The sequence below is a fragment of the Beauveria bassiana genome (assembly GCF_000280675.1).
Source record: "Beauveria bassiana ARSEF 2860 unplaced genomic scaffold BBA_S00015, whole genome shotgun sequence".
In the NCBI taxonomy this organism is placed as follows: Eukaryota; Fungi; Ascomycota; class Sordariomycetes; order Hypocreales; family Cordycipitaceae; genus Beauveria; species Beauveria bassiana.
The window spans coordinates 381168-408569 of NW_007930850.1; the positions used below are offsets into that span (position 1 = coordinate 381168).

At 50.5% G+C, this 27402-nt stretch overlaps 7 protein-coding genes across 7 annotated transcripts; 4 read left to right on the top strand and 3 right to left on the bottom strand.

Moving 5' to 3' along the window:
* Positions 1 to 360: 360 nt before the first annotated feature.
* On the top strand, positions 361 to 1647 carry BBA_05703 (methyltransferase domain-containing protein; the record flags this gene model as incomplete). The annotated part of the gene is made up of 4 exons (XM_008600800.1): positions 361 to 700; positions 765 to 794; positions 872 to 1082; positions 1170 to 1647. 4 exons carry the CDS (start codon positions 361 to 363, stop codon positions 1645 to 1647), a joined length of 1059 nt encoding a protein of 352 aa, XP_008599022.1.
* Positions 1648 to 9070: 7423 nt separating this feature from the next.
* Positions 9071 to 10423, top strand: BBA_05704 (vegetative cell wall protein gp1; the record flags this gene model as incomplete). Its single annotated transcript, XM_008600801.1, has 1 exon — positions 9071 to 10423. One exon carries the CDS (start codon positions 9071 to 9073, stop codon positions 10421 to 10423), a length of 1353 nt encoding a protein of 450 aa, XP_008599023.1.
* A 7644-nt stretch (positions 10424 to 18067) lies between these two features.
* BBA_05705 (metalloproteinase, putative) lies at positions 18068 to 19330 on the top strand (the record flags this gene model as incomplete). Its single annotated transcript, XM_008600802.1, has 1 exon — positions 18068 to 19330. One exon carries the CDS (start codon positions 18068 to 18070, stop codon positions 19328 to 19330), a length of 1263 nt encoding a protein of 420 aa, XP_008599024.1.
* Positions 19331 to 19745: 415 nt separating this feature from the next.
* Positions 19746 to 20222, bottom strand: BBA_05706 (uncharacterized protein; the record flags this gene model as incomplete). Its single annotated transcript, XM_008600803.1, has 1 exon — positions 19746 to 20222. The coding sequence occupies one exon, from the start codon at positions 20220 to 20222 to the stop codon at positions 19746 to 19748; it is 477 nt and encodes a 158-aa protein (XP_008599025.1).
* Positions 20223 to 22009: 1787 nt separating this feature from the next.
* BBA_05707 (UPF0665 family protein c) lies at positions 22010 to 23209 on the top strand (the record flags this gene model as incomplete). Its single annotated transcript, XM_008600804.1, has 1 exon — positions 22010 to 23209. The coding sequence occupies one exon, from the start codon at positions 22010 to 22012 to the stop codon at positions 23207 to 23209; it is 1200 nt and encodes a 399-aa protein (XP_008599026.1).
* Positions 23210 to 23336: 127 nt separating this feature from the next.
* Positions 23337 to 24045, bottom strand: BBA_05708 (putative carbohydrate-binding protein; the record flags this gene model as incomplete). Its single annotated transcript, XM_008600805.1, has 4 exons — positions 23337 to 23410; positions 23467 to 23622; positions 23690 to 23815; positions 23883 to 24045. The coding sequence occupies 4 exons, from the start codon at positions 24043 to 24045 to the stop codon at positions 23337 to 23339; spliced, it is 519 nt and encodes a 172-aa protein (XP_008599027.1).
* A 1725-nt stretch (positions 24046 to 25770) lies between these two features.
* Positions 25771 to 26523, bottom strand: BBA_05709 (uncharacterized protein; the record flags this gene model as incomplete). The annotated part of the gene is made up of 1 exon (XM_008600806.1): positions 25771 to 26523. One exon carries the CDS (start codon positions 26521 to 26523, stop codon positions 25771 to 25773), a length of 753 nt encoding a protein of 250 aa, XP_008599028.1.
* Positions 26524 to 27402: the final 879 nt, after the last annotated feature.

Below are 27402 nucleotides of genomic sequence, written 5' to 3' on the forward strand. Positions count from 1 at the left end.
CCACGGCAATTCGACGCAGACAGCGGAACGGCATTTGATACTCTAGGGCTGTCTGTCTTATTATTATAACACGAGTCAGCGAGATTGAAGCCGTGCCACTACGCGCCCCAGTGTCATTCTCGGCAGCCTGCATTTCATCTAAGCACGGCGAAACCCTCGTCAGGTGGACATTGATCTTACACTGACTTGATTGGGGGACTATAAATCGGGTGCTTCCTGCTTCCGCGACCAGGCTATTTCCCGTTGACGCCCTTCAACTATGCTACAGGATAGCTGCTCCTTGTAGCTCGATTCCGTTTCAAACTTGGGGTCCGACAACACCAACAACACTCACAACACGCAACTTGCAAGTGAGCAACCATGAGTGACAAAGCGTCAACAAACTCTACTGAATTCGTTGCTGTGGGTAATGCCGACGAGGTGGCTATGATCTATGGCATTGAGCAAGGAGCAGAATACACCGACCCAGACTACACAGACGAAACACAGAGCCTCACGTCAAGCATACGCCAACACATCATAGACGGAGGTCTACGGTATCACGCATACCATGCTGGACAGTACGCATTTCCCAACGATGAGAATGAGCAACGTCGCGATGATCTCAAGCACGACCTGACATTGCACCTCTGCGATGGAAAGTACTTGCTGGCCCCCATTGACGAAATGCTCCAGAACGGAGCTCAAGTGCTCGATCTCGGTACGCACCTAACCTGCCTCGTTTTTGAAACCTATTGTGCTGACAGACGCGGACAAAAAAAAAGGAACCGGCAATGGAAAGTGGTGCATAGAATGTACGTATTCCAGATCTGTTGAGGACTTGGTGCTACATCATGATTGGAAAGTGACACACAACTCACATTTCCCTTAGTGGCAGACATTTATCCCAATGCTACGTTTCAGGGAATGGATCTCTCCCCAATCCAGCCTGACTGGGTGCCGGAAAACGTGTCCTTTGTTGTGGACGACATTGAGCATGCAGCCGGCTGGACCTACGACGACAACATGTTTGACTACATTCACATCCGACATATTGTACACTCCATCAGAGACCGACAAGAACTCTGGAGACGAATATACAAGTAAGAATGATTTATCCTCCCCTATTTGATGGGTATAATCAGGAGCTAGAAGCTGCTGACACTTGTTCTTCGCAAACTCACTTTCAGACACCTAAAGCCTGGCGGCTACGTTGAAATTCAAGAGTTTGAGTACATTGCGGGGTGCGACGACTCCTCGTGCGACGGACCCTACCCGTGGCGCGACTTTCTTGAGAACCTGCGCCGAGGCTTGCAGGCGCTCGGCGGCTCCGACCTGCTCGGGATCCGGCACGTCGGGGAGGAGCTCTCGCAGGCGGGCTTCCAGGACATTGGGTACCGCCGCAAAAAGTGCCCCAACGGGCCCTGGGCGCGCCGGCGGCGGCTACAAGAGTGCGGCCATATTTTGCGCGACGTCTGCATGGAAGGGCTCGTCGGCCTCGCTCGCCGTCCCTTTCGTGACGGCCTCGAGTGGACGCCGGCCCAGACCGAGGTCTTTCTCATTGACGTTCGCAAGTCGCTCACGGCGGTTGGGGATAATGGTTTGCCAAAGTATCACTCGTATTTTCCGTTTCATAACTTGCATGCGCGGAAGCCTCTGGATGCATGAAAGAAGAAAGGCGAGTGGAAAAAAAAAGGGCAAGTCTAGTTGTTGTTCTCGTATCTCGGTGCACAGTGTCCAAGGCTCGAGTTGGCAGCTAGGCAGCTTTCATTACGAGGCATCGTGTGATGAGCTTCTTGTTTCAACAACAGCGTACTGTATCACGCGGTCAGTGTGGTTGTGCTACATGTTGAATAGAGTGATATGCCTCAGGAGACAACATTCAGAGGCGACTGACCAATGTTGACTCATACGCCAGCGGCCAAAGGGGGTGCCGATAGTGATTTGTGATTTTACGTAAAGCCTCTTCTGCCTAAATATAATATAAAAAGCTACAATCCATGCCTCGAATGTATAACGCAGAAGTGAAGCGATACGAAAGTGGCAAAACACGACAATGACGGCTTGTGAGTAGACAGCTTGGACACATTCCTTGCCCTCCTCAGCAAAAGGCGCGGGTGACGTTGAACAGGAGCACATGATTCCACATGTGCTGCAAGGAATGCGATTATGCATCTCTGCTGCCTAAATCTGCACAGCCACGTGAGAGCCTGCCTGGGAGAATATAAAAATGACAGGTTGGTTGAGGCGAAAAAAACCAACAGAGGTGGCGAATCACCCACCGCATGGGGGGCCTGTCAATGCCCAGACCCGGGGTAAAAATAAACATGTGATTGCTGTCAAGGGCGATGGCGTCGAGATAATTCAAACGTACTACAGCCTTATTGGTAGCTCGTCTTATCGTGGAACCCTGGCGCATGCCAGAAGTCTCGCGACAATCGTCCCTCCCCCGTGTAAGTCAAGGATTGGTCGGTAGCTAGGATACCCGAGTGTAATGAGTCACTGGAAAGAGCTCGTCCCGGGAGTTCACATGTAAATCATGACAAGATTTAATCATTATCAGAATCTTCTATTCAGAAAACAACAGAGTTTCACGAGGGCCGTGAATTTTTCTTGGCATCGTGACAATGTTGTCATTGTTCAACACACGCCCCAACGCCCGTTGGTCATGTGCTCAATGGCAGACGTCTGCGTATCCGATTGAAACCGATTCACGTCTTGGGAGAAAAAAAAAAAAGAAGCCGTTTAAATATGCATTCAATAAAGAAACCCTAGGAGCTAATTTCTCCCCCCTGTAAGAGATGAAAATCCGTCTTCATTCTCACCATCACGGACCCGCGATCGAGTCACCGAAATCTTGCATGACCCATTTCCCTTGCTGCACGAGGCAAAACAAAATAAAATAGAGACGGGAGCCCTGCGGTGACGTATAGCACCTGCCCAGAAAAAAAAAAAAAAAAGGGCAGCAACCAATCGGTTGGGCAAGACGCTAGACGAATGGGTCCCTGCGCACCGCCACAAGCAGCCACTCCCTCCACGTGGCGGATAGCTTCCCAATGTGGCGCAATTATCCCCGGTGTGTGGCGTTGGGCAATGACCCAACAAGGACGGCGAGAGAGCGTGAAAGAAACTACTGGATGAATTTCTTTCTCTTTCTTTGTCTTTCTTCTCGCATGACTTTCTTTCGCACGCCTTGTATGCCCAATTCCAACGTGCAAGTCAAGGTGGGCAACCCAGAGAAAAAAACAAAAGGGAGCCCGTCCTGCGGCTGAATAGGGCCGCTGTAGGCAATTATGCCGCCCAATAACACGTATTCAGTGACCATTACACACCATGCGGCCCGAAAAGGGCACAACATTTCCCGCCCAAGAATCCAGCTAGAAGCAACGGGGGAAAAAAGAAAAGAAAAAAAACCCATTAGGGCTTCAACCGCAGACGCGACTCAAAAATAAATTCGCCTTGCATCAGCGGCAAGGCGCGCGCCGGCATGAGCTGCATGCTGCCGGGCTTGCTTCGCTGGCGCACCCCTCTGGCTCTCTTTTGGTGTGGGCCAGCGCATGAAGAGGTTGGGTATCCGCGCAGCATGTTGGGCTTTTGCCAAATAGCTGAATGACTGCAGTGCTTTGGGAGCCTACCGAGCACGAGGGGCACAGATGAAGAATCAACTTGAGTGCAGAGAAAACAGCTGGCTGCATGGCCCCAGACAAGAATGACTACATTCTGACGGGGCACCCGCCCGTCCGGCAGCTGTGTATATGCACACGCCCGACCACTGCGTCCCTAAGTTTCTTACCCGTTGCTAGGTGCATTGGGGGCCATGCTGTGAACTGTGATACGGCCTACCAAGAGCAAAGCACAACAGAAAGATGGCAGGAAGATGGCGGAAAGATGGCATGAAAAGCGCGATATATTGCGAGATCAGAGTAAAGGTGAAACAGTCGCGTGGTGCCGGTAGAGCTCTGCCCACCTACATGCTTGTGCTGCTTCTGGCACCCATCGGCGCCGTCAAGAGAAGCTTGCGGGACATTGTCCGATTTCGGCAGCATTCATGTCAATCTTGAATACTGAAAATGTTCCTTGAGAAAAATAGAGTGACCGTTGCTTCGGTATTCGTTGTTTCCCGGCTTATGTGCGTGCGTCATGTCCTTGAAGCAGTCGTTGGAATAAGGCCAGCCCTCGTCAACCGAGGGACCCCTCTCATGGATGCAAAACTCCCCTCTCGCTCGCAGCATCATATGTCATCGCGTTTAACAAATCGTTGACATGGTCCATAGTTTTGCTACACACCCATGCTCCATTGCTGATTCAAAGCAAAGAGTCGGTCAGCGCGTATCAGAGGCCGTGATGGTCCGTCCATCCTTCACCTACAATGGTGTACTGATAGCGCCGCTAAACATCGTCTTTGTCCCTGTATCGTTGATGTAGGCAAGTACATATTCATAGATAATCCAGAGCAACCACTCAGCTCAAGTGACAGGGGTAGATGAGGCAACTCAATGGGGTGCGTCGTTGTTGACAGAAGGAGCCAGTATCACTTGGTCGGAGACTCTCAGCTATTAGTATCCAATCACAATTCAGCCAACATGGATTCTGCAACGACCCTTGAACAACGTAGAAGGAGCTAAAATAGAGGGCCGGCTTTTGGCATCAATACAGATTGTTTTCTGCAGCGGCGCCGCAGTTGGGAGCGAATACATGAGCCTCGTTTGATCGTTTCGAGGTGCGAGTCTGACATCATGAGTCACTTTCCCGCGCTGCCTGCTATTAGTCTTGCCTTGTGGATTATTATTAGGGAAGCGGCAGTCGTGCTAGTGAGCTCCTTTTCAATTTGGGGCTTTTACCTCATCGAAAGAAAAGTGAGGCGGTTGTCCTGTTTTAGTGCTCAGGCGACGTTGCTCGTCTTGGCCAGCGAAAATAAAATAAGATAGGATTCAGGCAGCCATGCACACAGGCCTGGGCGTCAAGTGTGAAGTAAGACCAGGGGGGCCTGGCCAATTGTGCGCGAGATCACCTCCATCCCTGCCAGATAGGATGGTAATACGCACAATAATTTTCCGTTTTTTTTTCATGTCAAATTTCTGTTCTTGTGATTGTGAGGGGCGTCGGCTACCTGCCCAGTGATGTCAAGTCTTCCAGAAGGTCTGGCAATACGGGCGTGTATGGAGTGACGTGGATGGCTAGTGCCAACTATCATGAGCAAGCGATGGCGTGAAATGTGAAGAAGCTTTTGTAAAAGGGCGGCAATGTGGCGGTGTGAAATCAGGGCGACGATGAATGGTAAAAATATAGGCCATTGTTTGTTGATCTTGTTGTTCGCAGCTGTCTTGGTTGGCTGGTGTCGCTGCTTAAGAACCTGGTAGTTCTGTACAATTTGAGACGCTAGGTCAGAGCCCTGGCCTTGGTCGCAGCGCCAAAGCTCCACAAAGTATGAAATTCCGGTAATGTGGTAAATAAATAGAATTTGCATCCTGGTAAATGTTGGCTCCCACTACCATGCCAAGTGCTCATGATGCGTCGAGAGCTGGTATACGAACCTCAACTCGAGTCGAAACTACCTTGTTATACAGAAACAAACAGACACACACACACACAACTTACAAGTGACAGGCATTCTTTTTGGGCATCGCTCATCGTCCAGCACGGCGGGCCGCTGCCACTAACTACTGCGTTAGCATCCTGCGGAGAGCGGGAGGGTGCGGGTTCCCGCTTGCTGTGGAACTCTAAAACTCCACCAAACCCGAAGTTGCAGGAGCTTCGAGATGGATGTGTAGCGCAATTCACCATCTGGACGCGTAGGTCTATTGGTGATACTTGTGTGTGAATGATTTTTCATCTCTGTTTGGAGTGTCGCGCGCCGGCCCGTATTGGCAAGCGAGTGGCTGAGACGAGGCAAACCAGTCCGCTGTGTACTCCGTAGCCGGCAGTGAGCGACATGTGTACGAAAATGACTGCGGATCAAGGAGCGTTGTGTACGGTAATGCTTCGCTCACATGATGAGCTGCAATATGTTCGGTAGGCGTCCGTATCAGCGACTTATCTGCGCTGCAACTGGTTATCTGTGCTGCAACGCAGACAAGTTATTGCATGCTGCTAACAGTGCATTAATGTGGCTCTGGATATATGAACTGCTGCAGGAAAGCACCCTATTCGCCCAGGCAGGAGGCGCCTGTCTTAGCAGCAGACGCAGCGTAAAAGTACAGACGGATTGTTGGGGCGCTTGGGAGCTGTGTGGCGACCCTGACGGCCGCCGAGTCATGAACTTGCAATCGGCAGATGATGGAACGTGGACAAGTCAGGGCCGACAAGGTGCTACTCTGGTCGTGAGCTCATGCAAATGACTTGAGTCGTAGCTTGTCCTTTTGGTTGCTGTTGTAGTGCGCCCAATGAGGGCCGATATACGGCGCCACTGCGCCTTGTCTTGCTCACCCACCACCTGGTGCACACATGTGACAGCAAACCCCTCGAAAAGCTGCAACGGGCTGTCTTTGCCAGCATGTAGGCTGACTTTCCGGGAGCGCTTATTTTGGGCAACTAACGATCGGTGTACGTCTGGCGATCTGAGAGACAGATGTGAGTAAACATATGCGTCCAGGTTGCTGCATGAAAATATCGAATGCTGCGAGAATGGAAAAAGGATTGTAGCCTTGCACAAGAACCAGACTATACGGATACAAGCTGGTGGCTGCTTGAATGACTACGGGGCAAGCTAGTCCATTTCGTAGTAGGAATTCGATGCAGCAATAACGTTGGTCATGGGTTATACCGTATTGCTTGCAAATGGCGCGCTCGAGTAATAATTCGGATTTTGTAGTGGCAAACCTCATCTGCGGCGATAGTAAAAAAGATGAATTGGCAGCAACCCGTATCCGTACTCGAGCAGAAGCCTTTGTGCGAGGGATGCCCGCTCATCAGGGTCAAGTTTCGAGCTTATTACAGAGTGGTATTGGTATCTTATACGAGACGGTGCGATCTGGCCGGGAGGCAAGGCACCCATGATTGAGAATGAGGCCATCAATTGTGAATGCAGAGTTTTCTTGTTTGCATTGGTCGCGGAAGTGAGATCTTGGTGCATCCGGCCGCTAAATAGACAAGGTCGGCTCGACACTGGAGCCGTCATTTCGGTTGACCCCTGATAGGTGGTAATTGGACTCCATTGACGGGGGCTGGGGGCAGAGTTTTCTCGCAGGCAGCCCTGGAATAGCGTGGAGCGTATCTGCTCGTAAACGTCACTGGGATTCCAGAAAGCGCAGGGAAGCGCAGGGAATAATGACAAGGAACGATGATGAATCAAGGTGAAAAGATAGGCTGAAGACTGAGCTGTGAATGCGGTTCGCTCAACGATGTGTCATTGGGAAGAGGGAAAGGAAATTTCTTTTTTGAGGAGTATCGTAGTTACTAAGGTACCTAGGTAGCAAGCCTAGCTACCTAGGTAGGTAGGCAGAGCCAGGCATGATGTGTAGCGAGTAAGCGAATAGGTACCTCCGTAGGCAGGTAGGCGTGGGTGCGCGACTGCCGACTGGCAAACAGCAATGCTAGAAGAGGCAGCGCATTGTCAGCAGTATGGATGGGCGGGCAAGGGGTATAAAAAAAAGGGAGATTTTGTCTGGAATTTATGCTGGTATGGCTCCAAGTTTTTCTATTTTTCATTTGCCAAAATAATAAAATTTGTGCGTTTGCCATGTTGTTTATTGCTGGCATTCTGCAAGAATTGCAGTGCTCTGCAAATGGGCCGCACAGGGCACCAATAGCCAAGACGATGGATTCCATAACAGCTGTGTGGCTTGTGCGCAGCAATAATAATAATAAAGAAGAGGCTGGCGCAGTCAGTGGCTGGCTAATTATTAGTGCAAAGTCAAACGTTCCCGGGCTTCCAGCGGCGCCCAGGGCCTACTAGATGGTGATGGAAGCTGCGCGTTTGTAAGCAAAACACAGAAGAGAAAAAAAAAAAAAATTACTTTTTGAAACAAATTAATAGGTAGGCAGCAGAAAGAGTCAATCCAGCCCAGCATAAAAAAGAAAACAGGGCACGAGGGACAAGAAGATGAAAGACAGCATGATTTTTTCTTTGGCTCAGCACACCACTAGCGTTGTCCTTTTTTCTTCTTCTACGGAGTATTATTACTGGTAATACAAGGGCGTGCTGTGCTTGTGCGATATCTTGGCCCGCGCTGGCTGCCGAAATAAAAAGCATCTGGCCAGATGGTTGCCTCTCTTGAATGACACCCCCTCAACCACTTGGAGTCTTGGACACTGCCTTTTTCTTTTTTTCTGTTTGACTACTGCTCGGCCCCTGCACGCCCGCCTGGGCTGGTTTGGCTGGGTCGGCCTGATTTTTGCTTGCCACCCCCCCTAAACACCCCCCATGCCCCCTAATGCCCCCCCCCCCCGTCCCCTGGTCCTTGCCCATCCTGGCCCGTCCTGGCGTCGTGGCTGATGTTTAGGTTCTCCTCCCCCAAGGCCCACCCACTACCTGTCCACGCCCTCACACACAGCATATAACTACATATCCTCACTGCACTCCCTCCAACCCCCTCTCTTCTTTCTCCTCTTCTGTACCACTCTTGGCTTCTGCCAACAACCAATTCACTATACAACTCGCTCCCGGCCGCTCTTTTTCTTCACGACGCAGACGTTTAGCTACGTCTGTTCCATCGCTACTCACGTCGCTTTCCGACTGCGCTGACTTACTGCCAGCCCCGGCGCCTCGACCGTTTTTCACTGCCCGTCAGGTCCATTTCGGAACTTGGCTTTGTATTTCCTCGAACGGGGAAATCAATTGATAAAATCACACCAGGCCTGTCATGTTTGCAACAGGAAACACCTCTCCTCATCAATACACATCTCACGACATAGGAAGGTGACTGGCCGACTTTGCCCCGGCACCTGCATGACAACGACTCCAATTGCACTCGAAAAGACGCATCCGGCTTGAGCAACAACATCACCACACCCACCCTCAACGGGTAGTTGTTGGATGAGAGCCAGGGAGTAGATGTCCTGCGGGCATCAGTCAAGATTTTCAAAATTTAAAATCCAAGAAAAAAAAAAAGAACTACCCTCCCCAACCAAAGCTGCATAGCAAGCAAACAACATGAGCTTTCCCTCGCCAATGACGCCGGGCTCTACACCCCAATATGATCGCGATTATCGCGACTATTCTGCCACCCCTTCGCCGAGACGAGACTGGACCTTCGACAGCCCGACGACGCCCATTCGCCCTGCCACGCGTGCCGCTCACGGACGGGCTGCCAGCTACTCTCAGCGCTCTCCATTCCCGCCTCACCCGCAGGTAGTCCGCCCGCAGCCGCCCGTCTACAGTCCTCATCCGTGGGGGGACTCGCCGCGATACACCAGCGATGGGGTCTACGCCGCCAGGGTTGATGTTGATGTGAGTCCCAAACATTTCTCGTCGTCGCGCCGGCCTTCGGCTTCGTTCCACATTCCCTCGCGGGGCGATCGCAGACACTCGTATTTCCATGTCCGGGCTTCTACTCCCTATGGAGAATCCGACGAGGACGAGATCATCGAGACGCTGGCAGGTACCTACATCTTGCCAGGTCAATCACGCCGCCGCACCGGCCAACGCCCCGACAATCACCATGGATATCATGACGGAGGGCGGTACACTAATGAGCATGATTATCAGCAGACCCAGCAGCCTCCATCTTACTACTATCACAATGGCTACGATTACCCTACCTATGGCGGCGCTGCTACGCCTGGTCCCGACCGCTTCACCCCTCGCGAGTCGCCTCAGAGCCCGCGTTTCCAGACCCGTCCCCCTACTAGCTTCAGCCACTCCCGCCATTCCTCCATGGCTACCCCCAAACGCCCCTCTACTGCACGCCCCCAGAGCTCCCACAAGACAAAGCCCAACCCAGATGAGCCTCCTGCTCCCCGCAAGGCAACCGAGGCCGATGCAAAGCGCCACAGGATACCTGCTGGCTATGCTCTCAAGAATTGGGATCCCGAGGAGCGACCCATTCTCCTGCTCGGCAGTGTCTTTGACTTCAACAGCTTAGGCAAGTGGATCTTTGATTGGACTGTCTATCGTGAAGGCCGTGGCGCTCCCATTGCCGACATTGCCGGTGAATTATGGCTGCTTCTGATCCAGCTCAACTCCAAGATCAAGGTCACTGAAAACGTCATTGGCAGTGTTCGCAACCCCGAAAGCCGCGACTTGCTTGGAGACTTTGTCGAATCAGGCGAGCGTCTCATGGAGAAGCTGCGAGCTCTTCTCAAGGCCTGTGAGGCTCCCATGCTCAAGGCGGCCAAGAAGCGCCAGTCTGGTCTGGGCAAGAGCTCTGGTATCGAGTTTGTCCATACTCTCTTCGGTCCCGACCGCGAGGGCGAACAGACAGACAAGTTTATGCAGAGCATTCGTCTATTTATTCTCCGCTTTGATGCCAATTGTGATGACATTGTCCGGAACCCCACCCGATAAATGCCTGGATTGGACCTTGAAGACGGCTCTCTCACACTCCGAGGAGAATTTACCCAAAGCCTGTGTTATATCCGCGGCTCCCTGGAACTTTCCCTTTTCTATTCCTTTACCTGTCCATTCGAACCATTTGGATCTCGGAACCTCTTGACCTTTGAGCAACGAACCATATGGAACCTTTCAACACCCAGGAAATGGCACTGTCAGACTGTACACTAATCTGATTTTTTGTTTATCCGTGGATCGAGCACGCCTGGATACCCAAACTTATACCCCGGAGTATTTGCTTTATTTCCTATTCATTGTCTTCCTTTTCTGGATATCAGGGTCTATTAGACACGGGGCACGACGCGCAAGATGGGATGCAAGGGCAACCTGTACTACCACCGGAAAGCGCGCGCTGCGCAGCACACCAAGCTTGGTGTCAACTATGTTCTTGTCTTACTGAATTTTTTTAGATATACCCACGGCTGTCGTTGGAGATACGACGAAGTACGCTGGGAAAGAAACGTCGGTTTTGATTTTTTGTTATAGACTGGAAGAGTATCGTTTTGCGAGAGAAGACTTTCTACACTGATAATATCGCTTCGCCTAGTGAAGCATTTATGCCCGAGATTTATAGTTTGAATTATCAAAATATACAAGATTAAATATTTAACATTGACCAACCTTGTCCACATAGTGATGTTTTGATAACAAGAAAACTTTTTTAAAACCATAATAATTCCACTCTCGCAATTGACTTGGTACGCCACCGCCCCCAGCCGTTGGCCCAAATTCAGCTTACCGTCCTCCGAAACGGCTAATAATGGAGCCTTGAGTGCATTGCCCGATAGCGTAGTATTGCTACAGGTCAGCATGACACTACCTATGAACGAACACTAAGATCTTGCACGCCATGACTCTAGCCGACGGCCACCGTCTCCAAGGACAAGCATTCTGTGCGCCGATGCCCTACGGCCATTACAAGAATGATAGTCCTTGTCTGATCATGGCTTATTCTAAAGTTGGCATAATCCGGAAAAAAAAAACAGATTAGAATCGTACGTTGCCCATTTCCCTCCTTCTCCCTTGCCAGAGCGCCTGCATGTCGCGACCCAGCTGCCCGGCGGCGCCCCCCCTCCCCCCCTAGGCGGAATTTGAGTCGCGTCCAATCAGAGTGAGACAATCAGGTGTCGGCTGTGCCGTTCCGAACTGCCAGCCTGCTTCTTTTTCTTTCTTTGCTTCCTGTTCTTTTACATTCCTCGTCCCCAGTCCCACAGCCCTATCCGTACAAAGAAGAACAAGATGGATTGGCACGGGGAGAGACTGGGCGGACACGTGCAGATGATGAGGCTGAGAGGTGGGAAAGGGCGTGACGTTAAAAAAAGAAAGTATTGGCTTGTTTTCTTTGGTGATGTCGAGAGACGGTGTGTAAAAAACAGGTTTTTCTACGGAGGACTTGGCCATCTGATTCCCGTCGATGTTTCAGAGGCCTCTTGGACAATGTCTTTGCTTTTTGAACCGGGACCAGCCTCCTCTGACCTTTCATGGCTGTGTATACTCTGTAGCTTTTTGAGCTTTGAATAGTTACAGTTCAGGTTGTGTAATGCGGTGAACGGCCTTGAATCGGGTTACTTATTTCTCACAACAATCTTTTGACCTAGAGTCTGCGGCTAGGCACATGGAGCGGAGTTTTTGTACAACGAGGATTACGGATACATACTGCACGGGCAACTTAGCTAATACCTTGTCGATTGCCTCCCCAACCACCTCCTCTTGATAATCATCATACTACGGAGGGAAATAGGACCGGCTAGCCTGTGGCTGACCGCTGGCCGGAGGCGATGAAAGAGGCAGGAGGCTGGCGAACGAATTGGGTGCGAACTGCGGAGGGAATTTGTTCTTTACCGTCTGCTTCAACACCAGACCCGGCGCGTTACACAATTTGATTCTCTTTGTCCTTTTGAGGAATTGCGTGTTTCGGCACGGTCGGACCACACCTGCCTACTTTTTTTTTTCCTGCCGCCCCCTTTGAAGTATTTTTCATCAAATTATGGCAGAACCCCCAAAGTGTTATTTTCTTTTCTTCTCGATACCTGCTCTTCCCCCTCCTTCTCGGGAAACCCGCTGAGGACCCAGTTGCGTGGCTACAGTAGCATTCGCGCGTGGTCGCCATCTCCTGCATAACTTGCCAGGTCCGTTTGCTGATCAGTTGAGGGGAGGGGAAAATAAAGACTGCCTGTTCGAAAGTCCGCATGGATGTTGAGGCTCCGCAACCGATTCTGCCATGGCTCCTTGTCCTGAGCTCACTCTGTAGCATGGAGACGCTGAATGCATGACTTGATGACGGCTTTGACTCTGCAGCTCGAGCGTTTTGCGTACTCGATATTCGTACATGAATGATGACGCCTTGAGAAAACCCTCACGCTAGCACTGCATATGTCATTGAAAGGGGGCATTACGGTGCATGCTGAGCATGCTGAGCATGCACGTCAGGTTGATCTTCAAAGTTATTCAACAGCGTCGTCATACGAAGGCGAGCGTGCATCAAGTGCAGGCAAGGCGAGATCACTTTCTGCAGGTTGCCTTTTTTTTGGTGTTGTCACTCACCGGACAAGTCCGAGCTAATTCTTGTCTTGATTCATACTGTCATGTAATTAAGCCACCTGCAGCCTGCTTTTAGATACATGTCGCATAATCACGGATCAAGGTGGTGTGCAGCGCTGTGATGCATCCTGCATATCTTGTGATGCACGTCACTGTTACATTCGGCGCCAACGACTTGCTGTCACAACGAATCATTCAGCTCACCATTCAAGTTGACTTTCTTGGATTTCAGCTGTCGTTCTAGACTAAAGATGAAATGTCTTGCCAACAAAAAAAAGAAAAGTGCTCGACATTTGCTTCTCGACGTGGAATTTAGCATCCAGGTACTTTTGCGATTCGCGCCCTCCCCCCCCACACGCCAAACTTTGCTTTTGAGATGATTACGAACTCTTCGATTCGAAACCGAGGGCCTACGAAGTAGTTGTTGTTTTTTCGTGCTCAGTTGGGGCTTGACCACCATCAGTTAGCAGCTGCCGCCGAACCAGTGTAACGAGCTGGGCGCATGGATGTGGCTTTTTTATAGTAAGCCATGCAGCAAGCCATCACTTTTATTACTGGTATGCACGCTGCAGTCAATTTGAACGTGCAGGGCTCCCTAAATTTTACTCTTCAAATTTCGCCATATGCTCTTGTGTCTCATGGAAAGTAATTGCAGTTTGAGTATGGATTAGTTCTGAACGTGGTCGAGAATTCATTCAAAGAAAAGCCTGAAATGGCGGCCAAGTTTTAAATATTCGCCTCGATACTCCGGTGCTTCTTCTGACACATCAGCTCTTCGCTTCCTATCCTTCAGCACGGTTGTAAAAAGTCCTGTCGCAAAAGCCACTGCGTATTACCAAGCGAGACAGAAGAAGTCTCTTCAGACTAAAAAGGCCACTAATATGTTGCAGTGTTGAAACCACAATCTTCAGTAGGCTTGCTCGTGATGGCACGCAGGCCCGGCCGTCTTCGTGCGCATCCTACTTGGGCTTGAATACCTCGAACCTTTTACCCGCAAATACCACAGTCGATCATTTCTACTTTTCTTTTGGCAAATGCACGGGATATCGTCATTGGTGAAGCGCCCAGCTGAGCATATGGCGTCCAACATACCAACATTTCCATCTCCGCAGATCTCCGGTACCCTATGCCTTATATCGATGCCATGTAAGGCACGAAAGCCTTTGGTTTGCATTATGAGGGTGCCTGCTTTTTAGTGATACCTCAAGGATAAGGACTCGAAGATGAAAGCCAGCTTTGAGGCGTGCGTCCGTAGCGAAGGTTTATGCCGTCGTACGCTTCTTGACACCTGTTTGGCCAAGTTGTTTTCTTCTTTTTCTTTTTTTTTCCACAGCTGAATATCAAGCCTTTCCTTTACCCCGAGGATACTTGAGCTTTCTTCATCTGTTCCTTGTCCATGTTTTGCTTGATTGTTGAGGTTCTTGCTAGTTGCTATAGGCTGGAGTCACAAAAGTACACACATAAATCCCCGCAACACTCACAACAAATCGGTTCAATATGGACACTTTGTACTTGTTGCTCGGAATTTCGTCAGCTATCACAACATATAGCTGAAAAGTCTTACTGAAATGAGGGTTCTAAAACGATAAGGTTCTACTTTTCTCCCACCTTTAGGAGTATCCTTGTCAGAGACAGTGTCGGCGGGAGAGGATGACACAGGAGGCCGCGACCGGGGCAGCCCGTCTGCTACCGTAAGAGCTGGCTCAGATTCTGCTGGCTCTGTCGCGGCCGTCGGTGCTGGCAGCGCGCTTATGGGCCGAGACCGAACGGCAGCAAAAAAGCACTGCCTTTCGATGAATCGACTAAAGTCATCGCGAGTGGATGAGGACTGACAGATTCGTCTCCCTGTACGCCTCGTGCAGACTAGAATCTTCCTGCTACGGTCTCTCTTTCTCTGGCTTGAAGCCTCCGAGCCTTCTCAGAGCGTACGCACAGCTTGGATCGCCGGTTCAATATACTGAACTTGGTCCTTTCGAGCTTGTCATATGCGCCAGCCAGAGAGGCTGAGACCGAACAGAATGACAGCTGCACATGTCAGTCCATCATCGGAAGGGTGAAGTAATCGACGAGCCTGTGCCAACTCGTCATAATTCGGTCGATCAATGTGACGTTGTCGGGGTACCGCTGCATGACAACCCTGTTGTGCGTGTTAGATAGCCTATGGAGCGACCGACTTCAATTAATGAAACTCATACCACTGCGTCTTTGGTAAGCTTGTAGAATAGCTTTAGAAAAAAATGTATTTTTTGCAGCCTCTGCCAGTGCTAGGGACGATGACAATCGAGTCCGATATGACTGTCAGAGCATCTGTCGTCAGCGACAAGTGCTGGACATCTTGCGTGATTGAGAGCAACATGGATCATACGGCGAGGACAAACTGTTGTCGAATTGTTTTGCGGGCCGTACGTCCGGCCCCTGCAAGAAAGCCTGATGATGTTGCGTTGGTGAGATTCCAGATTGTGTGGCGTCTAAGCTGTCCACATTCTCGTCAGGCGTATGCTGTTCCAGCCCTCTTGTCCAGATGTCACGGTCCCTTGCGGGACAGGCCTGTGTCGTCTGACGTATTGCCTCGTCGGAGGCATCCGTCTTTACGAACAATGATACCTGCACGGCCGGGACAATGATCTGTTCATGACAGTGTGGCTGGCAGTGAGCTGGGTTGAATGCCTAGCTGTTTGTGAGAGTGCGCAGCAATTGTACCATTGTTGTACGCGTTGTACGAGGTGAAGTATTCAATCTGATCGCACACTCCATACTAGAGTCATTGACCTGGGGCAAACACCTCGGGCAGAGACGCCACTGTGCGAGCCTGTGAGCTCTTGTAGAGCAAGCAAAGCCTTGCGTATCCCTACTCTCATCGCCGATATAGTAGGCCACAAAAGCCGGAAGACTTTGCTGATTTGGGGAAGAATAGGGGTCGATACCAAATTGTATCCGAGTGACTGAAGCTGCAAGTTTGTCTGCTAGAGTCTGCGTGTGGGACAAGAAGCCTGTGTCTGATAGCCTCGGAACCTGCCCACGACTCTACGTGACTCAAGCCAGAGCCATGCGGTGGACGGTATGAAGCACGGCCTGCCATGCTAGCCACTCACCAGGGCCATACGGCACGCTTTGCACGATAAAAGGATTGTCCTCTCCTGATTTGTATACCACGCCGTAGATGGAAACTCGAGGGTGGCTGCCTTGTTCAATGCCATGACCTTCTTGTCTCGAAGTCTGCTGCTAAAGGAGCCTGTCGATGGCAACTTGCTGGTCAATTTGGCTATTGGATGCTCAACAGCACATGCCCAGTGCTTGTGTGGAAATGGCTTGGTTCTCTACCATGGAAAGCCCTGAGAAGGCGCAGGAATTACAGTACCAAGTCTTCTGGCCAAGCCTACTTTTGCTCAGGGTCGTGGCAGCTAAATTGGCTCTCCGCCTAATGCCTGGCGCGGTGAGCGTTCGGAGCCGCTAACCAAGAGCTCGTGTAGCAATTTGATTATGAGTATTTTGCCAATTCAGCTTTCAAGTTTTCCTTGATCCTCGCGCCACCTGGCGTGTTTCGGAGCTGCCCAATGATGCTCCTGGGTTGGCTTGACGACCCTCTTGAATGAATCGCTGAACTCCGGATTCGATATTCGGCGAATCACTAAATAAGCAGTGATTCAGCAACAAGAACGCCTTGCTCAATGCCCTTGGACGAAATTGGAAGTCATAGCCGCTCCCTGAAGGAAACAATGAACGACCGACAAGCTGCAAACAATGCATCGTCCGTCGTTTCGACGAAACACATGAGTAAATGTAGGGCGGACGCATAAAAAACCAAGAGTTCAAGCCTGCGCAGACGGCACTATATCCAAAGCCGTGATGTGAGACTGAAACTTGAGTACGGGGCACCAGGATTATTTTGTACAAGACGTCAGGTAATGGTGGAGAGTTGAAGGTCTCTAAAAAGGACCATACGGATAAGCTAGAAGAACTTGGCAACTTGGTTAGTCAACAGTATCCACCTTTCCCGGGTTCTTAGGGCGGGTTCGCATGCTGTGAGCCATCTATCCATCCCCTATATCTTGTGCGCTATACCTCCTTAAACGTTACAGGATCGCGGGGGCATCTCGGGACGAAATAGTCGTGGATTTTTACGTCGGAAATATTTTGTCCATCAGTGAAGTGAAGTTGAATTGATTGAAGCAAGTTTTTAAAATTGAACAACTCACTTATGATGTAAAGCCCTTTTCGTAGTACAGCTTTTATTACATGAGCCTTCAACGGTAGTAGCACAGCGCAGGGCTTCAAGTCAGCCACAAGTTCTGACATTACCGCCACCGTCGGGCTTTTATTTTTAAAGGTCGAGAAAGGAACGAGCGGAGACTTTCTCGGAGTAAATTATAGGGGCTTTTCGTCGAGTCGGACTTCCAGCCACTCTTTGGGCGGGACTTTGGTCGCACCAACAAGACCAAAGAATCACCAACTAGCTCTTTTAGGTAGGTGGTTTCTCAGCATTATTACTCAACTACTCCCATAGTATCCGGAGATATATAGTTAGAGTGTAATACCTAGATTATCCCCTTTGGCAGTGGAGTCGGAGGTTTGAGGTTTGCAGATCCACTGCCAAAGGGAATCGGCCTGTGTTAGTGGCCTTTCTTTTGTTTATGCTTGAATTATGCAAAGAACACGGCCGAGTCCTGCGTCCTCTCCTATCTCACGAGAGTTCATCTCATTATCATGGCATCACGTAATTTACAAAACAGGGAATACTAGCCAGTCAATCTCCACCAAGTGAACTCGCCACTTTACATGAAGCTTGGTCAAGCGATAAGTGATTGCAGAAAGCTCCTGAACCGTCCTTGTTGTTGGCGATGGCCGTGGACATGCACGACTCAGATGCCGTTGGCAGATATCATGTGCCTTTCACGTCCCTTTGTCTCGTGCTATATATAAGGCATCGCAAAACTGTAGGCTTGCATTCTGTAGTTTGTTGACCATTCCATTCTTTCCCTTTCTTTTTTGCTTTCATTTCTTTCATTTCTTTTCATTTCTTTTCATTTCATTTCATTTCTTTCTTTCACGCGAGCAACCATGAAGTTGGACCTACTTTCTTTTGCACTGGTGCAACAAGCTTCATGCGCCGTACTAAACGGTAGATATGGAGCCATTAGATCTGAAGACTTGACCAAGGGGCCGGACTCCCAGACATGTGTCATTCGAGGTTCAGATGCAGACAAGGCCCTGTTTGACAAGCGAGGCGTCGATAGCTCATGCGAACGATTCCAAAAAGATGTTCAAAGGGCTTACAAGCAATGTGCCGAACGAGCTCGCAGCGGCGCGGCAGCTTGCAAAGATAGCAAACAGGATGATATTTTCGAGGCGGTTTTCAAGACCACCCATCAACGAGCCCGCGACGTCGTTTCACAACACCTCACCCAGATTGCTGATGAATGCGAAAAAATGGGCAAGGGCATTACGCCTCTCAGTTGCCTAGGCAGTAAGTGCGGGCCTACAGATGCGGGAGTAACGACGATATGGAGCAACGCCAGAGCCGGAACGAATCCAATCACACTCTGCGACATTAAAGAGACGGACGACAGTTGCGGCGGCCAAGATCTCGGCGATGTTCTCTTGCATGAGATGTCACACTCTTGGGGCGACACCGATGACAAGTGCTATGGCATGGTAGAAATTGAAAAAATCACTTCCGCCAGCAGTCTGAACAATGCAGATAGCTACACACGATATAGCAAGGCTGCTCACCTGAAATGCAGCCATGAAGATATGTTGGCTCCGGGTACGGGAGGAAGAAACCCTCCTGGAAGTTTTCCCGGGAAGGACGGTCAGGACGGTATCTCTCCTGGAGGTGGTTTCTATCCTCCAGGTGGTTTCAATCCTGGTGATGGTTTCAATCCTGGTGATGAAATCCCTCCCGGAACTGGAACTGATCCCGAGAACGGCACTCCTCCCGAAACTGGTACCCCTCCCGGGCCTAGTATCTCTCCCGAGGAAGATTGCACTCCCGGGGAAGATTGCCCTCCCGGGAAGGATGGCCCAAATGGGCCTGAGATTCCTCCCGGAACTGCTGTGAATCCCCCGCCTGGTACTCCTTCCGGGACTGGGACTCCTACTAGTGTTGGCAATCCTCCCCAGGGCACTCCCACTCCCTGGACTGAACCTGGTCTCATTCCCGTGCAGGACGGCGATGATGTTGACAACGGCAATAACGGGCCTGTCAATCCCGGACAGAACGGTGTTGACCCGAACGGTTTTAACCCGGGCGGTTTTGACCCGAGCATGCTTGACCTGAGCGGTTTTGACCCGAGCATTCTTGACCTGAGCGGTTTCTTTTGACCTGAATTAGTTTTGACCAGAACGGCCAGGAAGACTTTCTCGATGCTGGTGTTTTCTGGGCTGGACAACTTTCTCGGAAACAAAAACAACTTTTACAGACGCAACGAGTTTCTCGCGTCCGATAGTCCTTTCAAGGATAACTGTTGATAGTCTCTGGCTTGCTACGACTTTTCTTAACGAGCTGATACATACAAAGATTCTTTTTCCAAAATTTTACATTTACTTGTAGAAAGCAAACAAGAAAAAAAAATAGTACTATTTCTTGGCAACATATTCATGTAACGTGCATAAAGAAAATAGATTGGTCAACTAAGCGAATCGGCCAATAATTCGTGATGAAACAAGTTCCTTGCCAACACCTCAATCATAAAGCAAGTTCTCGCACTGTCCGTCAACCTCCCCCCTTATAGAGCCCTCAACTCTGCAACAGAGACTTGCGCTCCCTCTTCACCGAGCTCCATATGTAGAGGAATGGGCCCAGCACCAGCCACGCTGCCAGCACATCGCCGACGAGGTGGATGCGGTCGCCCCCGTTGACCACGGCCATGAGCGTCATGAGCCCAATATGCGCGACGTTGGCGCACGCGGTAAAGTCGAGAAACAACGCGTGTCGCAACGGGTCCGCGGACGCGCGTAAAAGAAAAACGCCCCAGACAATGTAGATGATGGCAATCATCTCCTCGTACTGCTCGGCGCCGCCGGGGCCCCAGCGCAGCAGCGACTCCAGCACGGGCGGTATTGGCACGCGCAGCGGAACGAGCACGAGAATGGGTAGGAAGAAGACGAGCATGCTGCTTCCAAACAGAATGGTGACGGACTTGAGCCACGGCTCGAGGGAGTCGCGCGTGGCGGCGCGCTTGAGCGGCGCAAAGTCGGAGATGCGAGATGACATTTGGCTGCGGTGATGCGACTCTGCTGCCTGACTTCTGTTCTTGGATTTGATATGGTGTTATGACTGGATGTTTTAGATGAGTTTAATGCGAGAAGAATTTGTCTTGGTATATATAACGATTCATTGCTGCAAAGCTTCTTTGCTCTCGCCCTCGGCCCGCGGCGGCGGAGTGATTACAATACTGTCCCACATCTCCATGACTGCCGCCCTTGCGCTTTCGTCATGGTGGTTGCCTGAGATGAAAAGGTGATGGCCAGCCCAGAGGCACGTAACTTATTTTGATGCATTCGAAACTCCGACCGTGTTTAATTCTTGGAGTTTCGGCATGGCGACATCGCCTTCCAGCCAAGCGGGGCCAGCGGAGAATGCGGACATGAGATGCAAAGGCGATCACGCACTGCATTCTGAAGTCAATCTTTTAAATCATTAATCAGATTGTTTAGTATGTATCAGCGGGAAGAAATACCAGCTGTACTGATTAGTCTCACGTAACTCCCACTTGGTCTAAATTCCTGTGGTCAACCCCACAACCTCCAAGCTTGTCATTATAGTATTGACATGCCAAACACACCCAACACACCTTCTCAAGATTTGGCATGAAGCCACACTATTTGCACGAGTCCTCAAAATCTGGCATCTCAGTTATGCTACCTCGATATATTCATTTGCAACCATATGCTATTTCCAGGTGCTAGATGTCTGCGTTCCGGCTCTCTTGCCTGCCTGATATGTCTCACCAAGTGAATTGTATTGAGCTTTCACGCGTTCCATCTCAGCCAGCCAATGTTTCTTCTCACCCTCCGTCTCCAGACCCTCTACCAATTCCCGAAAAGAATGGCCCCTGAAAAACTTATTCTCTCGGTTATACAGCGGACGCCTGGCAACCAGCTCCTCCGATTCCGTGCCCGGGACACGAAAGACTTGCTGCAATATGTCAATGTCGTGTGGTGTGGAATGGCAAACAAGTCCCTGCTATCTTCATAGGTGAACAGGTAGTAAAACTCTCGGAAACCCGACCACGCGATGCCGCTGAGACACAGGCTGCAGGGCTCGTGCGTGGCCAGGAAGAGGCAGTCCGTCTGCGGGTCGGGGCGGTCGGCCGGGTCAGGAAAGTCTTTGGTGAAGAATTCCTGGATGCAGTTGATTTCGCCGTGGAGCAACGGTGACACCCGCTCATTGTTGGTCGCGACAGTCAGCGGCTTCAGGTCGTGTCGGGACAGGATAGCGGCTCCAAAGACCTTGGAGCCGGACGCAACGCCGTCTTGTGTCTTTGGAATGATTTCATTTTCAATAGTCTCAAGAAGTCTGCGCAAAAGGGCTTTGGAGTTGAGGGACATGATGAATGATTTTTCTGCATCTATTTTCAATCGGTATATAATAATAGTTGCGCTCAGTCAGGTAAACAGGGCTCTTATCATGACCTGTAAGACGGCGAGCACCGCAGAGGGGTGGTGTATCAACGGCGGCTTCCGGCGGCTGCCACGTTATCTCGATGACTGGCGGGAAAAAGCTAAAATTCAACAGAATCAAACTAGTTTACTATTTCAAACTAGTCAATGTACAGAAACATGTTTTCTCGAGAGAAACACCAAGAAACGAATCATCTTGGGACCTTCTCCTTGCTTGCTACGCCGCCGCAGGTAAGATGACTAAGCCATGATATGGTTGAAAACTTCTGGTCACCATGTCTGGCTCGATTTCGACTCTGCGATAACTAGCACATGCGGCACATGCGTCTGGTTATGGCTCCTTCGTCAGGTAGAACTTGTCTCCCGAAATAAAACATCATGCACTACATTCGACTCCTTCGACCGCCCAAGGTCACTCGAGAGGCCGGCCTTCATCTCCAACTGCTTTTCACCATCACCACTGATCTCGGCGACTCATTTCTTCAACCAGATGTGCCACTTGATTTGCAAATTACCGCAGAAATAAATGAGTTCTCTGACCCGATAACAATCAATCTGGCCAAGAAGGGTCAGATTATATGGCAATCTGGTATGCGGGTTGCGAAGCCAAAGATTGCAATCCCGAGGCCGCTGCAAGCCGCGCTGGCATCTGGATCCAAGATTAATATCTGCATCTTGGCGAGAAAAGAAATATCTGCAGATGGCGGACACAATATTCTTTCACACGCAGAGAAAAGCCAAGGGCAGGGGCAAATCATGCCAGTTTGGGCAGCACTGAGTAGCTCAAATCAAGGCGTCGATGTGTCAACGCGAAGAATTTTGCTAGACGACGCGGGGCCTGCAAAGTATATTGTACAAGTTGAAGAGGAAATTGGCGAAAGCATAGCTCGGCATATCTGGGACGCTGGCGTGCTCGCCATGTGCTCCATCGCCGGCGCCTATCTTTGCCCCAATCTCGAATGCAGCCAACAGACGCTCCCTAGAGCCATCAGGGCTACCCTTTCGTCAAAAGTCTCGGTCAGTATTCTTGAGCTCGGATGCGGCGTTGGGATATTGGGTATTGGACTTGCCACAATATTTCCAGAAATGCGGAAAGACGGCTTGGAAAAGTGCACAATCGTGATGACGGATCTGGACGAGGCTGAGGAGAGGGCCAGGTCGAACATGCAGCACATAGCTACTAGCATATCGAGCCGCGACATGTCACTACTCTACGAAAATCTTGATTGGGAAGATGGGAGAAAAGGGAGGTTTGGCCATGAAGTGGCATCTCGCCATTGGGATCTCATCATCATAAGCGACTGCACCTACAACGTCGACATGCTACCGGCACTGGTAGAGACTCTGAATGCTATCGAGAGCTCAAGTAGAGCCAAGCAAAAGAGCGGAGCGACTGAGACAAAGGTATTTCTAGCCACGAAGCCGCGGCATGCATCGGAGCGAGCCTTCTTTGACCTGATGGCGGACAGCCAGTGGTGTGTCCAAGACAGCCAAATATTAGGCTTGCCTGTGTTGGGTCATGAGGAAGAGTCTATAGAGCTTTACCTGTTCCAAAAAAGGCAGGTACCGGGCACATGATACCGCTCTCATCGATGATGGACTTCAATTCAGCTTTGTCTATTCATTGTGCGCAAAAGTATTGTGCACGTGTTGGACGTATGTACTAGTCTATGCTGAGACGAGACTTTGGTATGCGTGCAATCTCTTAGCAGTGAGCAGGATTGTTTGGGTAGACGTTGCCGGTGTTGCAGGTGTTTGGAGAAGAGAATAGAGGAGCAGCTTCGATCCATGTTAGTATGGCAGACTCACAATTCGCGACGTGGGGACAGACTCACTATTGACTCCGTAGTTCTTCGGAGGGTCGCGAACAATGGAGTAGCGGCCACCAGGAGTGAGACGGTTCTCACAGTCAATCTGGGCTTGCCCTCCGTTGCGGCTGGCAGAGCCGGTCCAGATATCAATGTGAGGCTGGCCGCGCTTCCAGTCGGACTCTTATCATACACCCCGGTCAGCTACCCTCCTTCCAGAGACAGACACTTGGAGCATGGTATCACTTACCGCACTGGGCGCAGTAGTCCTCAACGCGACCATACTTGGTGAGGAAAGGCAGGTAGACAATCTCACACTGGTTGAGCTCACCAGGAGCGGTAGCGATGGTGACGGGGTCGTCGTAGGTACCGGTACCTGGAGACCTGTTAGCATCACGGAATATAAATCGACGGTCGCCAAGCTTTCGCTTTGCGTCACTCACCACCGGCACGGTTGCCGCGACCGCAGTTGCCGGATATGGCAGGACCGGGAGGGTCGTTGTCGGGGTAGCCGTAGAAGGTGACCTTGTAGTTGCCAGGAGTAGAGCAGGCAGAGGTGAAGCCAGCCAGAGCGGCAGCGACACAGGCGGCAACAGTGGTTCTCATGTTGAAGGCTTGGTGATATTGGTTCCCGCGCAAAGAGCTTGACTGATACGAGAAACAGACCGTCTTCAAGATGGCAGACTTGGCGTCTATTTATACCCTCTCTGGTGTTACGGCATTGCTCGCCGTTGACAAGGATCCTCCACGGACCACTTCAGATTCAGTATCAATGACGATACACGTTGAGAAAGAAAAATCGAAATTTAATAGCCCAAAACGTCGGCATTTGCATGCTCATTGCTGCCCTGTTCTGTGCACGACCTCGAGAAAGCGAGGGCGCTCCTTATCCAGGTCCGGATGCTACGCTGACATGGAGGGTCGTCAAAGCATCATTAAAATGGCCAGGGCTCACGTTGAACGCGTGTGTCGCGTGATTCGTGGGAATAATCTTTACATTGAAAGAAAAAGAAAGCTAAACAAGAGAAAGAAATAGATGGTCGCAACCACAATTCTGCCCCCCGGGATTCCGGGAATAGCAGCGTGTAATCTTCCTTCTCGATGCAGCTGATCAGCCTCACCGGCAAGGGCGAGGGTTGCTCTCCGATTTGACTGCAACCCTTTCGCTGAATCGACCAAGCCAGCGAGAGCCCGAGTCCCGAGAAAAAAAAAGACGGCCAAAAAGACGAAGAGGCAACAATATCTCGCCGAGACTATGCTTGCCAACTCTCGAGGCGCTGCGAAACCTGTTTGCCATGTCTTCTCCAGCACTAGCCGGTGCTTATGGCAGTGAAGAAATTCCGCCAATGAAAGGCTAGTGGCTTCGTTACATTGTCTTTGGGCTTTTGATGGCGCATCTATCTACCATCGGGAAGGACGAGTGTCTATCGGCGCTTCGTCAACACTGCAATGTACATGAATGTTTTCGCAATCCCCGACGCTTGATTGCTTCTCACAATAACACTGAGTTGAAAGAAGAAAAAAAAAACGAGGATACGGGGTCAATGCGAGACTAGAAAGGCTTCGACGCTGCCCGGCGCTAGGAACTCTTCCTGCCCATCAGCGACAAGGACTAAGTGGGCAGACTCCTCACAGTCCACTTGTTCCTCCAGGTGTTTTGACAGAGTATGGCAAGCCTCCTCGAACATTGATTGTTTGGGGCCGGATCCAATTCCATGTCATGTTTGTGATGGACCTATCAACCCATGTGACCCTCGATCTGTGTGTGTCATTGAATCCGGAGCCGAAACGCCTCCCAGCCCCAACGACGGCTTACTCTCGGCCCGCCCCCAGGAGTTTATTAGTCTTTACCCATATTTATGAGTGCTTCTACATATGGGCTGATCTTCACTTGATCTAGTGTTCAGTTACTCAATATGCACTTCGCATTCAGCTCCCAGTCGATGCACGAGTCAAGCCTTCAACACCATCGAAAAATCGCATTCTCAACACGTGTGTACGATGTGCGTGCAACATCTTTCCCGCCTCCAAGAAAATGCGCTTCATCTGTCGACCAGATCTCTTTCGGACTCAGAAAGCCCGTGTTGCTACCTTGCAAGCGCTGTTGAACAATATCGAACCATTAGAAGAGAGATCAACTTGCTTATACTGGCGGGTGAATGGGCATAGAATTTATGGATAACAACTGAGCCCTTTATTCCTCCTTTTCTTCTTCTAATGAAAGCGGCTCGACCTTCCCAGACAGCTTCTCCAAATGATTGCGACGGTCAAGGCCAATAGATGAAACGGAGCGAAACTTTGCTCGCAAGACGTCCAGACATTATTCTTGGTCTACTCAGACACCCTGTTCATCACCTCTTCGACTATATCGGCCACCTTGTCCGGCATGCTGAGAAACGGGCTGTGCGAGGCGGCGAGGCTGTACTGCTTGACTGATATACCGTCGCTCTCAACTCGGCCAACCATCATCTTTTGCAAGGAGAGCGGCACCGCCTCATCATTCTCGCAGAAGATGTAGCTCAATGGGATAGTGCGCCAAGCCACTTTTTCCACACTGAGCGGCGTGTTCTGCGCTACCGTGCCATGTGCCACGCGCAACGATTCAGCCCACGCGGCTTCCTCGGGCTCGAGGTCGTTGTAAAAACGCTTCAAGGGGTCACGACACACCATGATGTTATTCTCGTCGACGAGGTAAGGGGGCTGTTTGCCGGAGACTCCATACAGAGACTCGCCTTCGCGGGGCACAAAGGCGCACATAAAGATCAGGTCTGTGACACCACCCTGTGTCGAGCCCCGCGGCACAGCAAAGTCGGCAAGGGCACTGCTGGAGATCATGCCACCCCAGGAGTGAGCGAGGACAGTCAAGTGAGTTCCGGATGCCGTTTCTTTGGCAACGATGGATCGGATGAAGTCGACATCGTCCTGTAGTGTCGTGTTTGGCGGCACTACATTGTTGTTTGTCGGGAGTGTCTCGCAGATTGTGCGGAAACCGCGCGCCTCAATTGCCGCAACAAGTTTATGATAGTGACCGGATACATGCCAGGCACCGGTAACGATCAGGACAGCTCTTGGTTGATGAGGCATCGTAACTTGCATCTGTTGTCCGTCGCAGGCTGGATGTGAGGATGGAGTCCGACGGTCCCTACTTGTTCGTGACAGCGTGCTAAGCTTGAGAAAATTTTGTTTGCGAGTGCATTCCAGCCGAACAAAGAACAAATACATCATCGTGCATCCATGCCTCAGCACAAAGTGGGTAGCCGGGTATCGCCGCCCAATCACCCACACACGGAGCTGAGGCTGACTACGGATTACTCCTCGTTGTATAAGACGAAATGCCTGACGGCGCCCAATGCCAATTGCGCTATCGTATGTATAATTATGTATCAAACAGGTTATACATGGGTACTTGGCTTAGTTAGTTTAGATACGTTGAGCAAGACTCTACCCTACCTGCCGGCAATCTGCCGCCGAATGGTGGTAAGGCTCCCGCGGATCGGGAAAACTTCCAGCTAGCATGGATAAAAAGGGCCTCTGTTTTGAGATGCTTTGCGTCGAGAACAAGTTGTGTTTCGCATTTCAAGAGACTATGATGCATAAAAGGGCAAATTATTGCTATTCGGCCATCTTCGGCGAACATCTCTGCCACTGATGCCCTTGACAATGAGTGGGGTAGCAGTAAACCTCAAGTCCAGGGCCTTCGAAGCCCAGGCCTAAGTAGGGCCAACAGCGGCAGAAAAGTGAAGCTATATTATCGGTGCTTTAGTTTCTGATATAGAAAATCTTTAAGGGTTTTTATTAATAATAATATTAACCTTTAAATAGGTCTTTACTTAGGTAAAGAAAGTATAAACCAGTACACGGGTCTGCCACAGGCAAGTTTTTGTACTCTTCCCACAGCGAATTTGATGCCCTTTTGCCACCTGGCAGCCACAACTCGGAGAGCGTGGCATCCTTCCACAAATG